This window comes from Nanorana parkeri, unplaced genomic scaffold, assembly GCF_000935625.1.
Source record: "Nanorana parkeri isolate BGI_ZX_2015 unplaced genomic scaffold, ASM93562v1 scaffold706, whole genome shotgun sequence".
Lineage (NCBI taxonomy): Eukaryota > Metazoa > Chordata > Amphibia > Anura > Dicroglossidae > Nanorana > Nanorana parkeri.
The window spans coordinates 867,272-881,488 of record NW_017306974.1 but is presented as its reverse complement, the minus strand read 5'-3'; the positions used below and the strand labels follow the sequence as shown (position 1 = coordinate 881,488).

Here is a 14,217-nt window from a genome sequence, read left to right as displayed (position 1 = left end):
GTATAAGCGTTTACTTGGGTTAAGATTTCTACTTGGCTTCTTAAGGGTTAACATTTCTACTTGCTTCACCTTCATTGTAATGTTAGTAGGGGCTGTGAGGGGTTTGTGTTAACCCTGTCTGTACTGTACTTCCTGATTTCTTTATATTCAGTAAAGTAGATTTGAACACTGCCTGTCCTAACAGAGGGTTAAAGGATTACAACTCTGACTTATGTACTGTATGTTAATGAAGTTAATGAGAGAAACACAATCCCTAAATTTCAGTCCTGAGTCTTTCTATAAGGACAGATGACTGTTATGATGCTCAGACAAGCTTGGAGTCAATCCATTTTGCCTGCGGCAACAAAACATCTAAACAGTAGGAAATAATTAAAAATATATATTTTGAACATATGCTCTGCGAATGGAAACACATAACAAACATATAGATGAATTTTCTCAGATTTGACTGCAAAAGTGGAAAAACACTTTAAGTGCCAATTCACAGCTTTACTTCAGACCTGCTTGCTGGCAATAAAATAAAGACATTTTAAACCGCTCATGTGGTATTTTGGATTTACTCTTAGTTGTTTGCCTGGAGTTCTGCTTTAATTTGTATTCAAGTTTTGGATACAGATTGTGTTCTATAGTGCTTAACAAGGTACACAAAGTGGTATATTTCGTGTAGACTGTAATTAAGAAAGAGCTACCCTCATATTACCTGATCCCATGCTCTGGAGATGTTTAAATCCATTCAAATCTGCAGCTAATAAAATCTGAAGAACCTCAGGCTGTAAAAGAAAACAAGATATTTATATAGAACATTTTCTACTCTATAATAAAAATAACTGTATAAAAAAAATAAAATCAAAATACCTGCAACCCCGAGAAAGAAAGTGACAACCCCTGAGACTGGAACTCATGAATTAGTTCTCGAAGTCCAACAACAACAGTATAATCAAGCACATTCACATGTGTGAAATCAAGGATTAGTGATCTTGGTGGGGAAACTGAAAGGACATTAGGAGAACAAATGCTGTTACATTTTCTAGACTTGCCGTCACTTCAAAAGGTACAATACAGCCAAGTTAACTAGAAGACCAAGTATAAAAAATTCAGGCAATGCTCCCTGAGAATTTCATGCAAATATGCATTGATAAAAGCAGATATAGCTTACATATTTCAGTCTAAACAGACTTAAGCTGGCGCTTCACCTTACAATTATCGTTCAATTTCTTTTGTCCCATCAATTTCTGCTCGGAAACCACATCATGCACAGACCAATGTAAACTTTGATTATCCTTCGATAGCAATACTAACTGACCGAATTTCGTCAACTGACAGAACGGACTTTCGTTTGCGCATGTGCAGTGTTCATGTTGCGCTTTGTCCCTTATAAAAACGCAACTAATCCATCGATTTTCATACGATTCGAAAAAAGTTTTCAAGCCTGACTGACTGGCTGGTCGAAAAAAAGGAGGTAATGTTCTTTGGAGATCTAAGACCATTTAAAGTCTTCCTTGTTATTAAGTAATAAATCAAGCTTATCTACACAGTCTTATTACCAAAACAATCAATGTGAAAAAGGAATTAATTGCAAACCATGATGGAAACTATGCAATTAATTGTATCAATTTCACTTAAGTCCCGTCTTCAGAATAGCTGCTCAGTGTATGTGTGGGCCCCATCCGTTTGAATGAAGGAATGAAAGACCGTTATAGACAATGTTGTCATTTTAATAATTGAACCTTTTTGATGGTGTTTTTCTACTACTTTGTATCAATAAACATTTTCACTTGTATACACTTGCTGGTCCCGGTCTTACATGTAACCTCTTTTGTCAGCGACTCTTAGTCTCTGAATTCCTTTTTCACATTGATTGGCTGGCCGAGTATTGTACAAAAACCTGATGAATAATCGCAAGCTGTATGGGCACCTTTAGTCATGGTTCAATCACTACATACTAAACAAAGTTAAAAAGCACCATGTGGTGGGCAGGGTAGCAATCCTTAGTGAATACAAAACACATGACAACATCTAAAACTATTAACTATTGAGATCTTGCAGCAAGTAAGTCACCTTAGAAAAGACAGAAAAACATCATAACAAATAGGCATAATATTATTACAAAAGAGCACAATGACATATAACATTAAAGGGATGTAAAAAGATATTATTTCAAATAGAGACTCACATCCCATCTATAATTATAGATATGATGTGAGCCTGTATTTCAACAGGCCCACACCCCCATTTAAGTAAGCAGTTGGGGGTTTTAGTGTAGATTAGTTCAGAAGGGTTCATGTTAATTTTGTTTAAAGTCCCACTGTTTTTTTTTTTTTTTAAATAGATGCATTTTAAAAACACAGAATGGTGAATGGGTTCTGACTATTGATATACACTTTTACTTAATATATTTTAATCAGGGGGTAAGAAGTTTTAATATGTGTTTAGGGCCGTTATATATAGTTTGCAACTGTATATTTATAAGGAGATAGCAATATTTGTTTATTACATATGCAGACTTTGCTTCCTGCTTTGAGGAGCCACACAGTGGTTGTGATTTTTGCTCCTTCTTACAAAGCAAGTCTATGAGTCAGCTGATTAATTGAAAACAATGCACTACCTGATGATATAATATCTTATCTTAAAGTGGAACAGTTACCTAAAACAGTTACATTCAAGGCATGTCTCTGGTGATAACTGTTACAGTTGCCAGTGAGCTCTCAACCAAAAGTTCAAGGCCCCAAATGGCTGGTGTTAGAGCTGTTCATATGCGCAGCAACATGGAAACGCAGATCTAAGTAGAGGCCAAGATGGTTGCGTCCTTGGATGCAAAAGGATGTGAGGATTTAGTTCAGCTTTTAGAGTGCATTTACACAGGAATTGGAGCTAAAAGCGCAAGTCAACAGAGGTACATTGACTTGAGTTTGTATAGTGTGTTGACACCAGTTGCATGACATTACGTTTTTTTGTGGGTTTTTCTTTTGTTTTCTTACACTAAGCTATATATAATGTATTGGTTCTGCCTTGCACTGACACACATTAGCAGTTCACACCAGTCCATTGCGTTGATGTGAAAAAATGTAGAGCCTGCTCTACTTATTTTCCAGTGGAGGACAGCGCAACGCATTGGTGTGAACTGCTCTCATTTACACCAGAGACATGCGGTCAGGGGATGCAGAGCCTCACCTAGAATTATGGAGGAAAAAGCTGTCAGCTTCATGTCTGAAGCTGACAGCTTTTTCTCCATTCAGATCGGCATCTAACAGGTTGTACAGCAGGGAAATCCTCCCCGCTGTTTAACCTGTCATGGGCGGAGCGCCTCAGCAGTGAGGAGCAAGTGAGGAACAAAGAGGCTCCTCCCTGTCTCCTCCTTTACACTAGCTTGGGGATGGGGCTACGTCCGTCAGGGCGAGGTCAAAGCAAACGCGGTTCTCCCTCTTGTAGCTAATCTTGAAATCTCTATATCTAATAAAATAAACAAAATACATGCAAATAAAAATGTGATTTCCACATTAATAATAGCAATACTAACTCAAAATATGCACTTGCTGAAAATACACTACATGTGAGCAGTAAAATATTGACCTTCAAAAGCTTGTTTATGAATAGCATCTCGTAGATATTCCATGGCTGGAAAACTCAGCCCGTTCATCAGAATCATATTTAACCCGCCAGTGTCTGTAACCTGGAAAAGAAAACAATGATTTCAAACTAAGCTCACAAAATAGAATTCATTATTGCTTCCACGATAATGTTGCTGACCTTGATCTGTGGTCGTGCAACTGGAATACAAACGATGATGATTGATATCCCAATACCAATGATAATTCCATACTGGATTTCCCAAAAGGATAGAAGGAAAGTGGCCAAAAACGGAAGTAGATCAATCCCTGAAAAAATAAAGAAAATGGCTAAAAAAAACAAAAACCTAACAGTGGTCATAACATGTTTTTGCGCTCCAGTCTTTCAGGTCTATTCACTAAAGGGTGAAGAGTTTGGAGAAGGCAGGAGAAGTTAACAATCTAGGACAACATAGCTCATTGGGAACCATTATCCAATTTAGCTCACTTTCCAGTTCAGCTATGCTGTCCTAGATTGTTCACTTATCCTGCCTTCTACAAACACATCACCCTTTTGTCAATAACCCCCTTTGTCTTGATTACTCTGCAATATTATTTCAAGTAATTATGCATATAATTTAGAGGGTCATGTTCTAGACCTGAGCTAGGCTCTTACAGCCAGAAAATTCTGAGATACAGTATGTTGCTTTAGAATAGATGTAGAGTCACATATTAAAGAAGTCTAATACTGCCCAGAAATCCACTGTAGGTTCTTAATAATCGATTATAATCGATTATGTCGATTAGTTGTTGCAGCCCTACATATATCCAATGTGTAGACCCAATTTTTAAAAAAATGAACAGAATTTTCTTAAAGACACCCTTTCCTCAAAACTATGGCAGAGATTGCCATTCACCCACAATTGAAGTATTTAAGGGTGCCTGACCTAACGCAGGCCTCTCTCTCTGGCAGTTCTACATATGGTCCAGCATTATCGTTTATGTCTATATGTGCGCCTGTCGAAGTTTACTTAAATGCCTATACTGTATAAATGAGCTTTAAAATGTAACTATGGTCAGAAAACAATGACTGCGGCCTAGCTCCCCCTCCACTCCGGTGATGGAATGTCATTTTGGCGTCCTTACGTCCAACACACTGTATTGGATGTGATGACTCACTGGAAGGGGAAGAAAGTGCAGGGACTTGTCTAGTAGCCAGCCGGGTCCCAGATTTTTTTTAGCACCCTGGACAAAACAAGCACTTAACTCTTGCAGTGCGGCTGTAGCCTCACTGTAAGGGTTAAGATTTCATATGCCCCGAGTTCTTCTTTAATGTAACATAAAACATCGGAATATAACTAATGAGAATATATACAGTTAGTCAAACTCTAGAATGCTTACGTTTTACTTTCCACAGGTCTTTGCAGATTCTCAAATCAAACACAGGAGCCACAGCACAGATGATGACTGCAGCGAGAGCTGCTTTGGGAATATAGTAGAAGAGGGGAGTGAGGTATCCAAGAGAAAGCAAAACCAGCAGTCCTGTAAGAGAGAAAAGTTTCACCACTTGCTATTTAAAAATTCATTGCAAGGTCTCGATTTATTGGTGCCTTTAAGGGGTCAAATATACAAAAAGAAAGCCAATTTATTACCACAGAATTTATTTTTTAGGACTTGTGTTTGGGAGATACACTCCCTTCTTCCGATTCAAGCAATACCAATCCTAAATGATTTAGCAAAGACAAATTCGACAATTTGGATAATCTGTGAAAGTTCGGTAACAGTGGAATGTCTGCGCGGTAAGGGTGGGAGGCAAACAAACATCGTGTTAGGATATTTCCTTTCTCCATAAACTAAGACTGAGAACAGTGGGTGCAAGCAAAGGTCTTGGCGGTCTAATGAGCTCTAAGGTATGCTAGATTGAACAAAACGCTGGTAGAGGCTACAGGCTGATCCTCAAGTTTTAAAGTGGTGCAAACTGCATCAATAGTAGCCAAAAGGCCTCTTTCAGTTTGAGAGTGATGGCAGAAAACTGGGTCTCCTCAAAAGGCAGAGTCATCCAAGGACCAGAGAAACTCTGCATCAGAAAGAGTCTCAGCAACTGATTGTTTGGAGACTGCTTAGTCAGTAAACAACTGTGCTTTTGGACGATAAAATGGCTGCCTGACTTCAATGAAATCTTCCCTGGATAGAGTAGAGGAGACAGTAATTCCCGTATAGGGAAAACTCTAATGATGGCACATACACATAGTAAAAATTCTAGGATGCAAACATTGACCATTCGTGGAGTGCGAGCTAGAGTCACCTGGTACAACGGGACTGTGGGGTTGTGCCCCAAGCAAAACCCAGTGCCTGAAGGTTACTTACAGGATAGCCCGCGACATCCAATCTAGTGGGGTAATGTATTTTATTGTTTATCCGATTAACCGATTAATCGAACTTAATAATCGGCTAACTAATCGATTTTGAAAATAATCGTTTCCTGCAGCTCTAGTCTGGGTATGACACTCCAGAGTCAGCCTGGGCAAAGGCCGGATCCCTGCTGTGTATAGTGGGATTTTTGATTGAAGAAAAAAAAGATTGAGAGTAAAAAAGCAAGCAAATAGACTTTTTTTTTCAGCAGAGCTGAAGGAGACATTAATTCTCCTAAGACACTAGCAAAAAAGGCATGCTGAGGGTAGGAGGGGTTATCCTAGGCTGGTCATTTGTTTTGTTTTCCAGTGTCCAATCCTCCTGTAGCTGGCAGTATATCCCAACAGACTAATGCTGAAAGTAAGCACTTATATTGTAAAGCGATGCACAAACGGTTGGCGCTATATAAATCCTGTATAATAATAATAATTTAAAGTACTTGATTTTTTTTTGTGTGATTTTACCTTACATTTTTAAGTTGTTTACAGGCTTTCTTTAAGATCTTCATAATGCCATCCAGACCGATGGCACAGAATGGGGAGGTAGAGGATAGGAGCATGAGAATTACTTTAAAGGAGAACTATGGGGTTAGGGCTTCTCCCGATAGTTCTCCTTAGAGTAACGGGAGGACACAAACTAGCTTCCTCCCGTCACCCTAAGCTCAGTATACCACGAGCTACAGCTCACGGTATACTGAGACGCTGCGGCTGAAGCGGATCTGCCCAGCTGCGTGAGTGACCGCCCCCTCCCCCGTCCGTTCCGCCAGTAAGCGCTGGAGGATCGGTGCGGGGAGGGGGGAATCCAGCCACTCCCCTGTCACGGCAGAGAGCTGTGACAGGATTGAGAATTGAGCGAACGCCGGTAATGTGTTCGCTAACTTCCCGATCTACTGAGCCGACCTGCGACAATCTCATGGTCACAGGTCGGCTAGAACTATGAGGATGAGTGAAAGCACTCACCTCATAGTTCTCCTTTAAAGTCTTCCTGTATGCATATGTTTCCATCCAACTGTTGAAATGCTCTCACCTTTTAATATTACATTTCTATCTGGAAGGAAATAATATACCTCATATAGCAAGGGGTTTTCTCACCTGTAAGGATGCCACCTGCTGGGGTACACACTCCAGTCTGTGAGTTTAGTGCTGTCCTAAACACAAACATATTGTCAGAGATAGAAACACTAATTACATACATATTATTAAATCAATTTACCAATGTACTCACCTGCCAAAGCTGCCTGTTACAGGGTATGATGACAAGAAGGAGCCCAGAATATTTGTAAGGCCTGAAAAAAGTAAAGCATGTTAGGAAGTAATAAACTTCAAAGTCTCTTAAGCAAGCAAGTCAGATGATTGGAGCCCTTTAATAATGCAACATGTTTACATTTCACAGCAACATGCGTTAACAACAGGCACATAATGCATATGCTTTTAAGCTAATCTAGTGTGAAGAAGCCCTAGGATTAACTTTTTTTTAACCACTTCAATGGCGGCATGTTAAACCCCCCTCATTACCAGGCCATTTTTAGTTTCCATTGCTGTGAAAGTTTGACTGAGAATTACACTGTATGCAAATGAAATGTATGTATTTTTTTTTAAACAGATAGAGCTTTAAGTGGCATTTAATAACTGATTTAAAAAAAAAAAAAAAAAACTTTATAATAAGTAAAAGAAAAAACTAAAAATTGAACAAAAAAATAAATAATAATTAAAAAAAAAGATTCAATTTTTTTCTGTTATAAAATAAATGGAATAAAATTGTCAGAACAGTACAAAACCCCAAGAAAAGACTGCTTTTTCGAAAGCAGCCACTTCGAGGTAATCTAAATTTTTGGTGCAATTTTTCCAAATGAAAAAACATGTCAGTATTGAGGGAGTTAAAACATGGAGCTTGGTAATGGTGCACTAGATACATTAAATGTACAGGTCATACACAGTAGTAGGCAAGGGGAGAATGCTGGAGAGGTGGGTATAAGCAGGCCATTGCTGGAGAGTGGGGGAGTGCTGGAAAGGTATCAGTAGGTTAGTTTGTCAGTGCTGGAGAGGTATCAGTTGGCCAGTGGGGATGTGCTCCAAAGGTATCAGTGGAGGAGTGCTAGAGAAGTGAGCATCAGTGGGTATATACTGGAGATGCGAGTATCAGTGAGGATGTGCTGGAGAAGTGAGTACCAGTGGGTTTGTGGGAGAGCATTGGACAGGAGAGTATCAGTGGGTCAGCACTGGAGAGGTGGGTATCGGTGGAACAGAGAGATGAGTATTAGTAGGTCAATTGGGGGAGTGCTGGAGAGGGAAGTATCAGTGGGTCAATTGATCAGAGCTGGAGAGGTATCAGTGGGCCAGAGGGGAAAAGCTGGAAAAAGGTGAGAATTAGTGCGTCATGGGGTTCTTTACACAGGCATTTTCACATTGCCCTTGTCACTTTCTCCTCATTACAACAAAGTCAAAATCCTAGCTAGTGGGACGAATATACTAGATTGATCTATCATACACCAATGTCGAATAACTGTCATAACTGTGCTGACCCGTTGACCTAGAACCTGAACTGGTCACTCTACATTTTGAACTTCTGTAACTAGATGGCATGCACTGTTATTGCTCCTATGACCTTGCCTTGTAATTCCGTGTTGAATTTGTTTTGAAAAAAACAATCAAAACCTAATGAATTAAAAAAAGTTTATAAAAAAGGCATGTAAAAAATTCTAATATACCCCACAAAGATTACATTCAGCCACTTCTACAAAAAAAAAACATTTTTTTCAAAGTTAGGAAATCAAAGGACATTTAAGACAAAAAATATAAAACCTAAGAAAAAATATTACCAATTGCTAGAAGCTCCTGGTTAGTATTTATTCTGTAGTTGTTCTGAGATGCTGCAACACAAACAATACATTAACAAATAAACACACACTTACAATACAAATGGCTCTTTAGCAGGGTGTAGAATTTTGACATTAAAGGGTCAACTAATGTTTTAACAATATGGTATTTCAGTTTTTTGATAAAAAAGTAATACTCAACAGTTTAGTATACTGTTTAAATTCTTTAATCTGCTGCGTTGGGGCTCCATGCTTTTTAAAACATTTTTTCCATTTTGATTCCATCTCTAGATGTAAAATAGAATTTGACACAAAAAAACAACACAGAAACACTGGATTACTGCACAAATGGTACAGTAACCTACAGGAGCATTTGTAATATTTTTCCTCCATAGTCCATAGTCCCTTTGTGCATTAAAATAGGGTGCATGGGGGGCGTGGTTTCGCTATGGCCGCCAGCGGACGTCTGTTCTAAGGCTCCGGCACCTGTCCCTAGACCAGCAGCTTCCGCACCTTCAATACTGGCTCCTTTTCGGTCCATATGGGTCACAGCACGAAGCGGGGCTGTCGTCGCAGGACACAAAAGACTCCTTCGACCAGGAAGCGCGACATAGAGGCGTTTTTTCCCAAGGCGGGGTGCTCCACTCAGACGTCGCGTGGGTCCAAGATGGTCGAGCAAGGAGAAGCGGGCTCCCTCCCCACCCACCTCTTTCCTCACCAGAATCTCTGCTGTCGGCCCCCACTAGCGGTGGGCCGGAGTCTGCTGACCAAAGTGACTTTCCCTACATCATTTCGTAAGCACTCCTGCCCACAAAAAAAGACATTGCAGGCATGTTCCATAAACTAGAGTCGGCTCACAAACAGGATATATCAGAATTACGTGAGGGCCTCCAGTCGTTTTATCAACGCTTGGACTCACTTGAAACCACTATGCCCGCCGTGACCTCAGTGATTGAGTAGTTACAGCAAGCTGCCCAACAGCATAATATCACCCTGCACACTATGTGGTCTCATATTGATGATCAGGAAGACCGCAGCAGGCGTAACAATGTCCGCCTGTGGAGCATTCCAGAGGCCACAGGCACCGGGGCCTCAGTGCTACATTCGTGACCTCGGTGATTGAGTAGTTACAGCAAGCTGCCCAACAGCATAATATCACCCTGCACACTATGTGGTCTCATATTGATGATCAGGAAGACCGCAGCAAGCGTAATAATGTCCGCCTGCGGAGCATTCCAGAGGCCACAGGCACCGGGGCCTCAGAGCTACATTCGTTGGCATTTTTAAACACCTTGCTGAATCGCTCTGTTACAGAACATATTGAAATTGACAGGGTTTATCACATATCAGGTTTCCGTAACCCCAACACGACTCACCCTTGCAATGTTCTTTACAGAGTGCATTACTTTGTGGTCAAAGAAGAAATAATGTCCAAAGCTCAGTCTGTTGGCCCCCTTGATTTTGATGGTGCACAGATCTCCTTGTTCCCCGACCTTTCGAGACGCACTCTTGCCAAACGGAGGGCCCTCAGTCCGTTCACTGCAAAGTTACAGGATGCTGGGCTCCCTTATAGATGGGGGTTTTGCGTTTTCCATTTCTGTGCGAAAAGTTGGCAAGGTTCATTTCTTCAGGAACCCGTCTGATCTACAATCCTTTGTTAAAGCCTTAGGACTCCCAGAGGTCGCCTTGGAGACGTGGCCAGATCCCCCGCTGCCAGAGCTTACTCACCTCCCGAGTCGGGACCAGTGGCAACTGGTCACTCCTAAGCCTTGCAGAGATCGGCGGTCTTCTTCCAGGCCCACTCCACGCTGATGATCTACAGCGCCGGTTGGCGTTCCCAATCTGTTCCTATAAGTTTATCACCACTCCGCTTTGTAACAGTACCTACTTGTTGCCACGTTCAGTTTTGCTGGACCTGAGGGCCATATGTGGGATATTGTCTGTTCTCTCCTTTGTGCCGTCATCACATCAAGCTTCAAGGGATTGATAATTCCTACCTTTCTCCTTACATCAGCCAGTCATGCTCATTCAATGTCCTGTGTGTGAGCAACCGTTTATTTTCATTCATTCAATTGTGTTGCTTTCCATTTACAACATGCTCCATTGTTTTATCTGTCATATATCACAAGTATTATTGTTATTTTCTCCTAGCCACGATGCAGCTTCTCTACAGTTGCCTATGCTTTACATTACACAGGGGGCATGTTGGATGTCAAATTTTTTATGGTATCATGTCCTAGGTTTTGTGTTTCAGTTATTCGTTTTTGTTTTGTTTTCTATCATATAGTTTTACAATTTCTAATTTTCATCTGCTGGTCTATGGGGCTCCCGGACCATGTTGCATTCCTTGCCCCCGTTAGTTTGTGCTCCCGCAGTTCCTATACAGAGCATGGGGACCACAACTTGGGCTTGGTTCCCTTACTTTAGTGTTAACCTCTCGCTGGGGTTCTGTCCCTCAGTATGTTTTGGTTCTTCCTACTCTCTCTTCTATCCTCTTCTCCCTCCTTCCTTCTTCTCGTTTCCTAGGGGTGTGTCAATTGGTTTTATCACACATTTAAATTTCCTAGGTTAAGGGAATGAATGTTAAAGGATTCAATAATCCTAGGAAGCGATCCCAGGTATTGTATTATATGCATAAATGTAAGATTCAGATTCTGTTCCTGCAGGAGACGCATTTCCAATCCTCGGTTGCTCCAAGTTGCCCACCAGACACTATGCCTTGTGGCACACCAGTAATAACCCATTAAAGAAATCTAAAGGCGTGGCTGTGGGGTTCCACTCTTCTCTCCCGGTTACAGTTTCCAAAGTGCTGTCGGACCCTGAGGGTAGATATCTCTTTCTGCAATGTTTAATATACCAAAAGCCTTTTACACTGGCCAACATTTATTTACCTAATATTGGACAAAAAAGGGCCTTCTTGACTGTCATAGCCAAACTGGAAAATGTCATGGTCGGTCATACTATTATTGGGGGGGATTTTAATTTTGATATTGATGTCGTCCCAGATTCCTCCTCTGGGAAAACTCACTTCTCCCTACCCTCTTTAAATGCTGTTCGTAAATGATTACGAGCAATACAATTGGTTGACATCTGGCGCACGTTACACCCGACCGTGAAGGACTATACGTTCTATTCAGCGCCACACACCACATATACTGTAGCAGAATTGACTATTTTTTCACCTCACACTCCTTACTTAGTTGGCGGCCGTGCACGTCCATTGGCCCACAAATCTGGTTGGACCATTTCCCTGCTTTCCTTAGTTTCTCGATACCGGGCACATCTAAAAGTTTCCCCTCCTGGAGACTTAATGAGTCACTCCTGCGGGATCCAACTGTACTGGAGGCACTCAGATCCTAGATTAGAGAATTCCGGGAACAATCACTCGTCGGATGAGTCTTTGCCCCCAGTACAGTGGGAGGCACTTAAGTGTGTCCTTCGTGGCATCCTGATCCAGCATGGATCTAGACTAAAGACTTCTGGCGAAACTAGCCAACACTGAATTGAAACACAAATCGATACCTTCTCCATCTCTTTATCAGGAAATAGTCACTTGCTGTGCGGAACTCTGTTCTGTGTTGGATTTGGCTTACCTGGGTCACAGGATCTGACCCTGAGATCCTTTCACGAGTTCGGCAATAAGAGTGGCAAACTACTGGCTCGCTCCATTCGAGCGAAAAGACTCCAGACCTATGTGTCCTCAATTAATTGTCCACAACAGGGGCGGGTTCACTCTTCCAAGAGTATTGCACGCACTTTCTATAATGAATTATTATTCTTCTCTGTATAGTTTAGCTCCAGCCACATCCCAGGGTGAGGCGGGTTGCCTCAAGGAAAATATATTGACCTATCTTTCCCTGTCGGCTGTTCAATCCCTTGCAACTCCATTTACTTCAACAGAGATCTCAGACACCATTAAGTCCTTACCTTCTGGGAAGAGCCCAGGCCCAGATGGCTATACTAGTATCTTTTACAAAACCCTTCATGATCCTTTGCTTCCCCTTCTAGAGACAACGTATAACTCCGTCTCTAACTCCTGTGCCTTCCCTAAACAGTCTCAGGAGGCTCATATAACAGTTTTGCCCAAGGAGGGGAAGGACCCCTCCACCTGTGCCAGCTACAGGCCCATCTCCTTAATTAATTTAGACATGAAAATATATGCAAAAATTATTGCTAATAGACTGAAAATTCACATCCCTTCTTTGATCCATTTAGACCAGGTGGAGGTGGGCTTTGTTCCTTCAAGGGAGGTCGGAGACATCTCAAAATCCCTTACTCTCATGGCTTATGCATGCTCCCATCACATCCTGCTCTGTCTCTTATCAGTGGATGCAGAAAAGGCTTTTGTTCGCCTCAGTTGGACTTTTATGTTGGCTACCCTACAACAAACCTACCTGATTGATCATGCCCTCTTCCAAGGGTGAGGCTCAGGTGTGCATACAGATTGGTGATGGAATGGACGCACCCCTTTCCGTTTCTCTTTCTGCTTCTGCTCTACTTTGTCTAGACTTCTGTTCCCTCTTCTTCTACTTGGCTATTCTCTACTTCCTCTGACTCCCCTTTCATTTTCACTTCTGTTCTTTTGTTTTCCCCTTCTGTACTTTCAGTTTCTGCACTATTTGGTATAGGCTGTGACCCGTGAAACATGTCTTCCTATTTTGCTTGAATGAAGTGTGCGTTCGAACCCAGGTTTTCTTATGTCTTAGCCATACCCTTGGATTGTGTACGTGCAGGGGACAGCTGGCAGATGCCTCCTGTGAGATCTCCTGTTATATAGGCCATGAGCACGGTCTTCCAATTATATACCTACATGTCATACTTCAATGTCACATGCATGTGTGGACTTTTTTCCTGACTTGACTACTCTTGCTACTTCTTTGTATAATTTTCTTCAATAAAAACATAATCTTTAAAATAAAAAATAGGGTGCATGACAGGTGATTTTGGCCCTTCGGAAGCACCCACTAAATTGACTGATGTAGCATACTAATCCAAATGGCTCAGAATGCATGTAAGCAAAGAGGTGGCTCAAACAGTGTAGCATTTGGAGGTGTGGTTTTGTTGTTGTCTGGAATTGGATATGCCAGAAAAGAATGAACCTGAATGAGTCTGCCCTCGTGGCCAGTGAGTGAGCTGTATGACTGCCTGAAGCGGTAAAATTTGTGTACACATTTACTGAGAGATGTGCTCAGTAACCAACTTGGTGTGAAGCGATACTTTAAAACTATTTAGGTCAAAGAATTTATAAAGAAAATCACTCAGTTTAGTTGTTAAAAATAACTTTTGTTTAGAAGAGAGTCAGTTTATTATCCTTTTGGTATAGCACATTATGGGAGGGGTAATCAGAATTCAGTCAGACTAGTAGAAGATGAATTTGGATTGGTTGCTTTAGATCACTGCGCTTACAAAATCTTTATTGCATGCAAACAGTTTTTCTTCAAATAT

At 41.3% G+C, this 14,217-nt stretch overlaps 1 protein-coding gene across 1 annotated transcript in view; it reads right to left on the bottom strand.

Annotated features, from left to right (window-relative positions):
• Positions 1–689: 689 nt before the first annotated feature.
• Positions 690–14,217, bottom strand: part of SLC26A11 (solute carrier family 26 member 11) — a gene marked incomplete at its 3' end in the record, with an annotated part of 29,330 nt that continues 15,802 nt past the window's right edge. The window contains exons 9-16 of the mRNA XM_018563863.1: positions 8,776–8,826; positions 7,182–7,242; positions 7,049–7,104; positions 4,947–5,087; positions 3,748–3,875; positions 3,571–3,670; positions 856–989; positions 690–770 (exon numbers count right to left, since the gene is read on the bottom strand). Coding sequence (XP_018419365.1) covers positions 690–770; positions 856–989; positions 3,571–3,670; positions 3,748–3,875; positions 4,947–5,087; positions 7,049–7,104; positions 7,182–7,242; positions 8,776–8,826 — 752 coding nt within the window. The remainder of the gene's footprint in view (positions 771–855; positions 990–3,570; positions 3,671–3,747; positions 3,876–4,946; positions 5,088–7,048; positions 7,105–7,181; positions 7,243–8,775; positions 8,827–14,217) is intronic.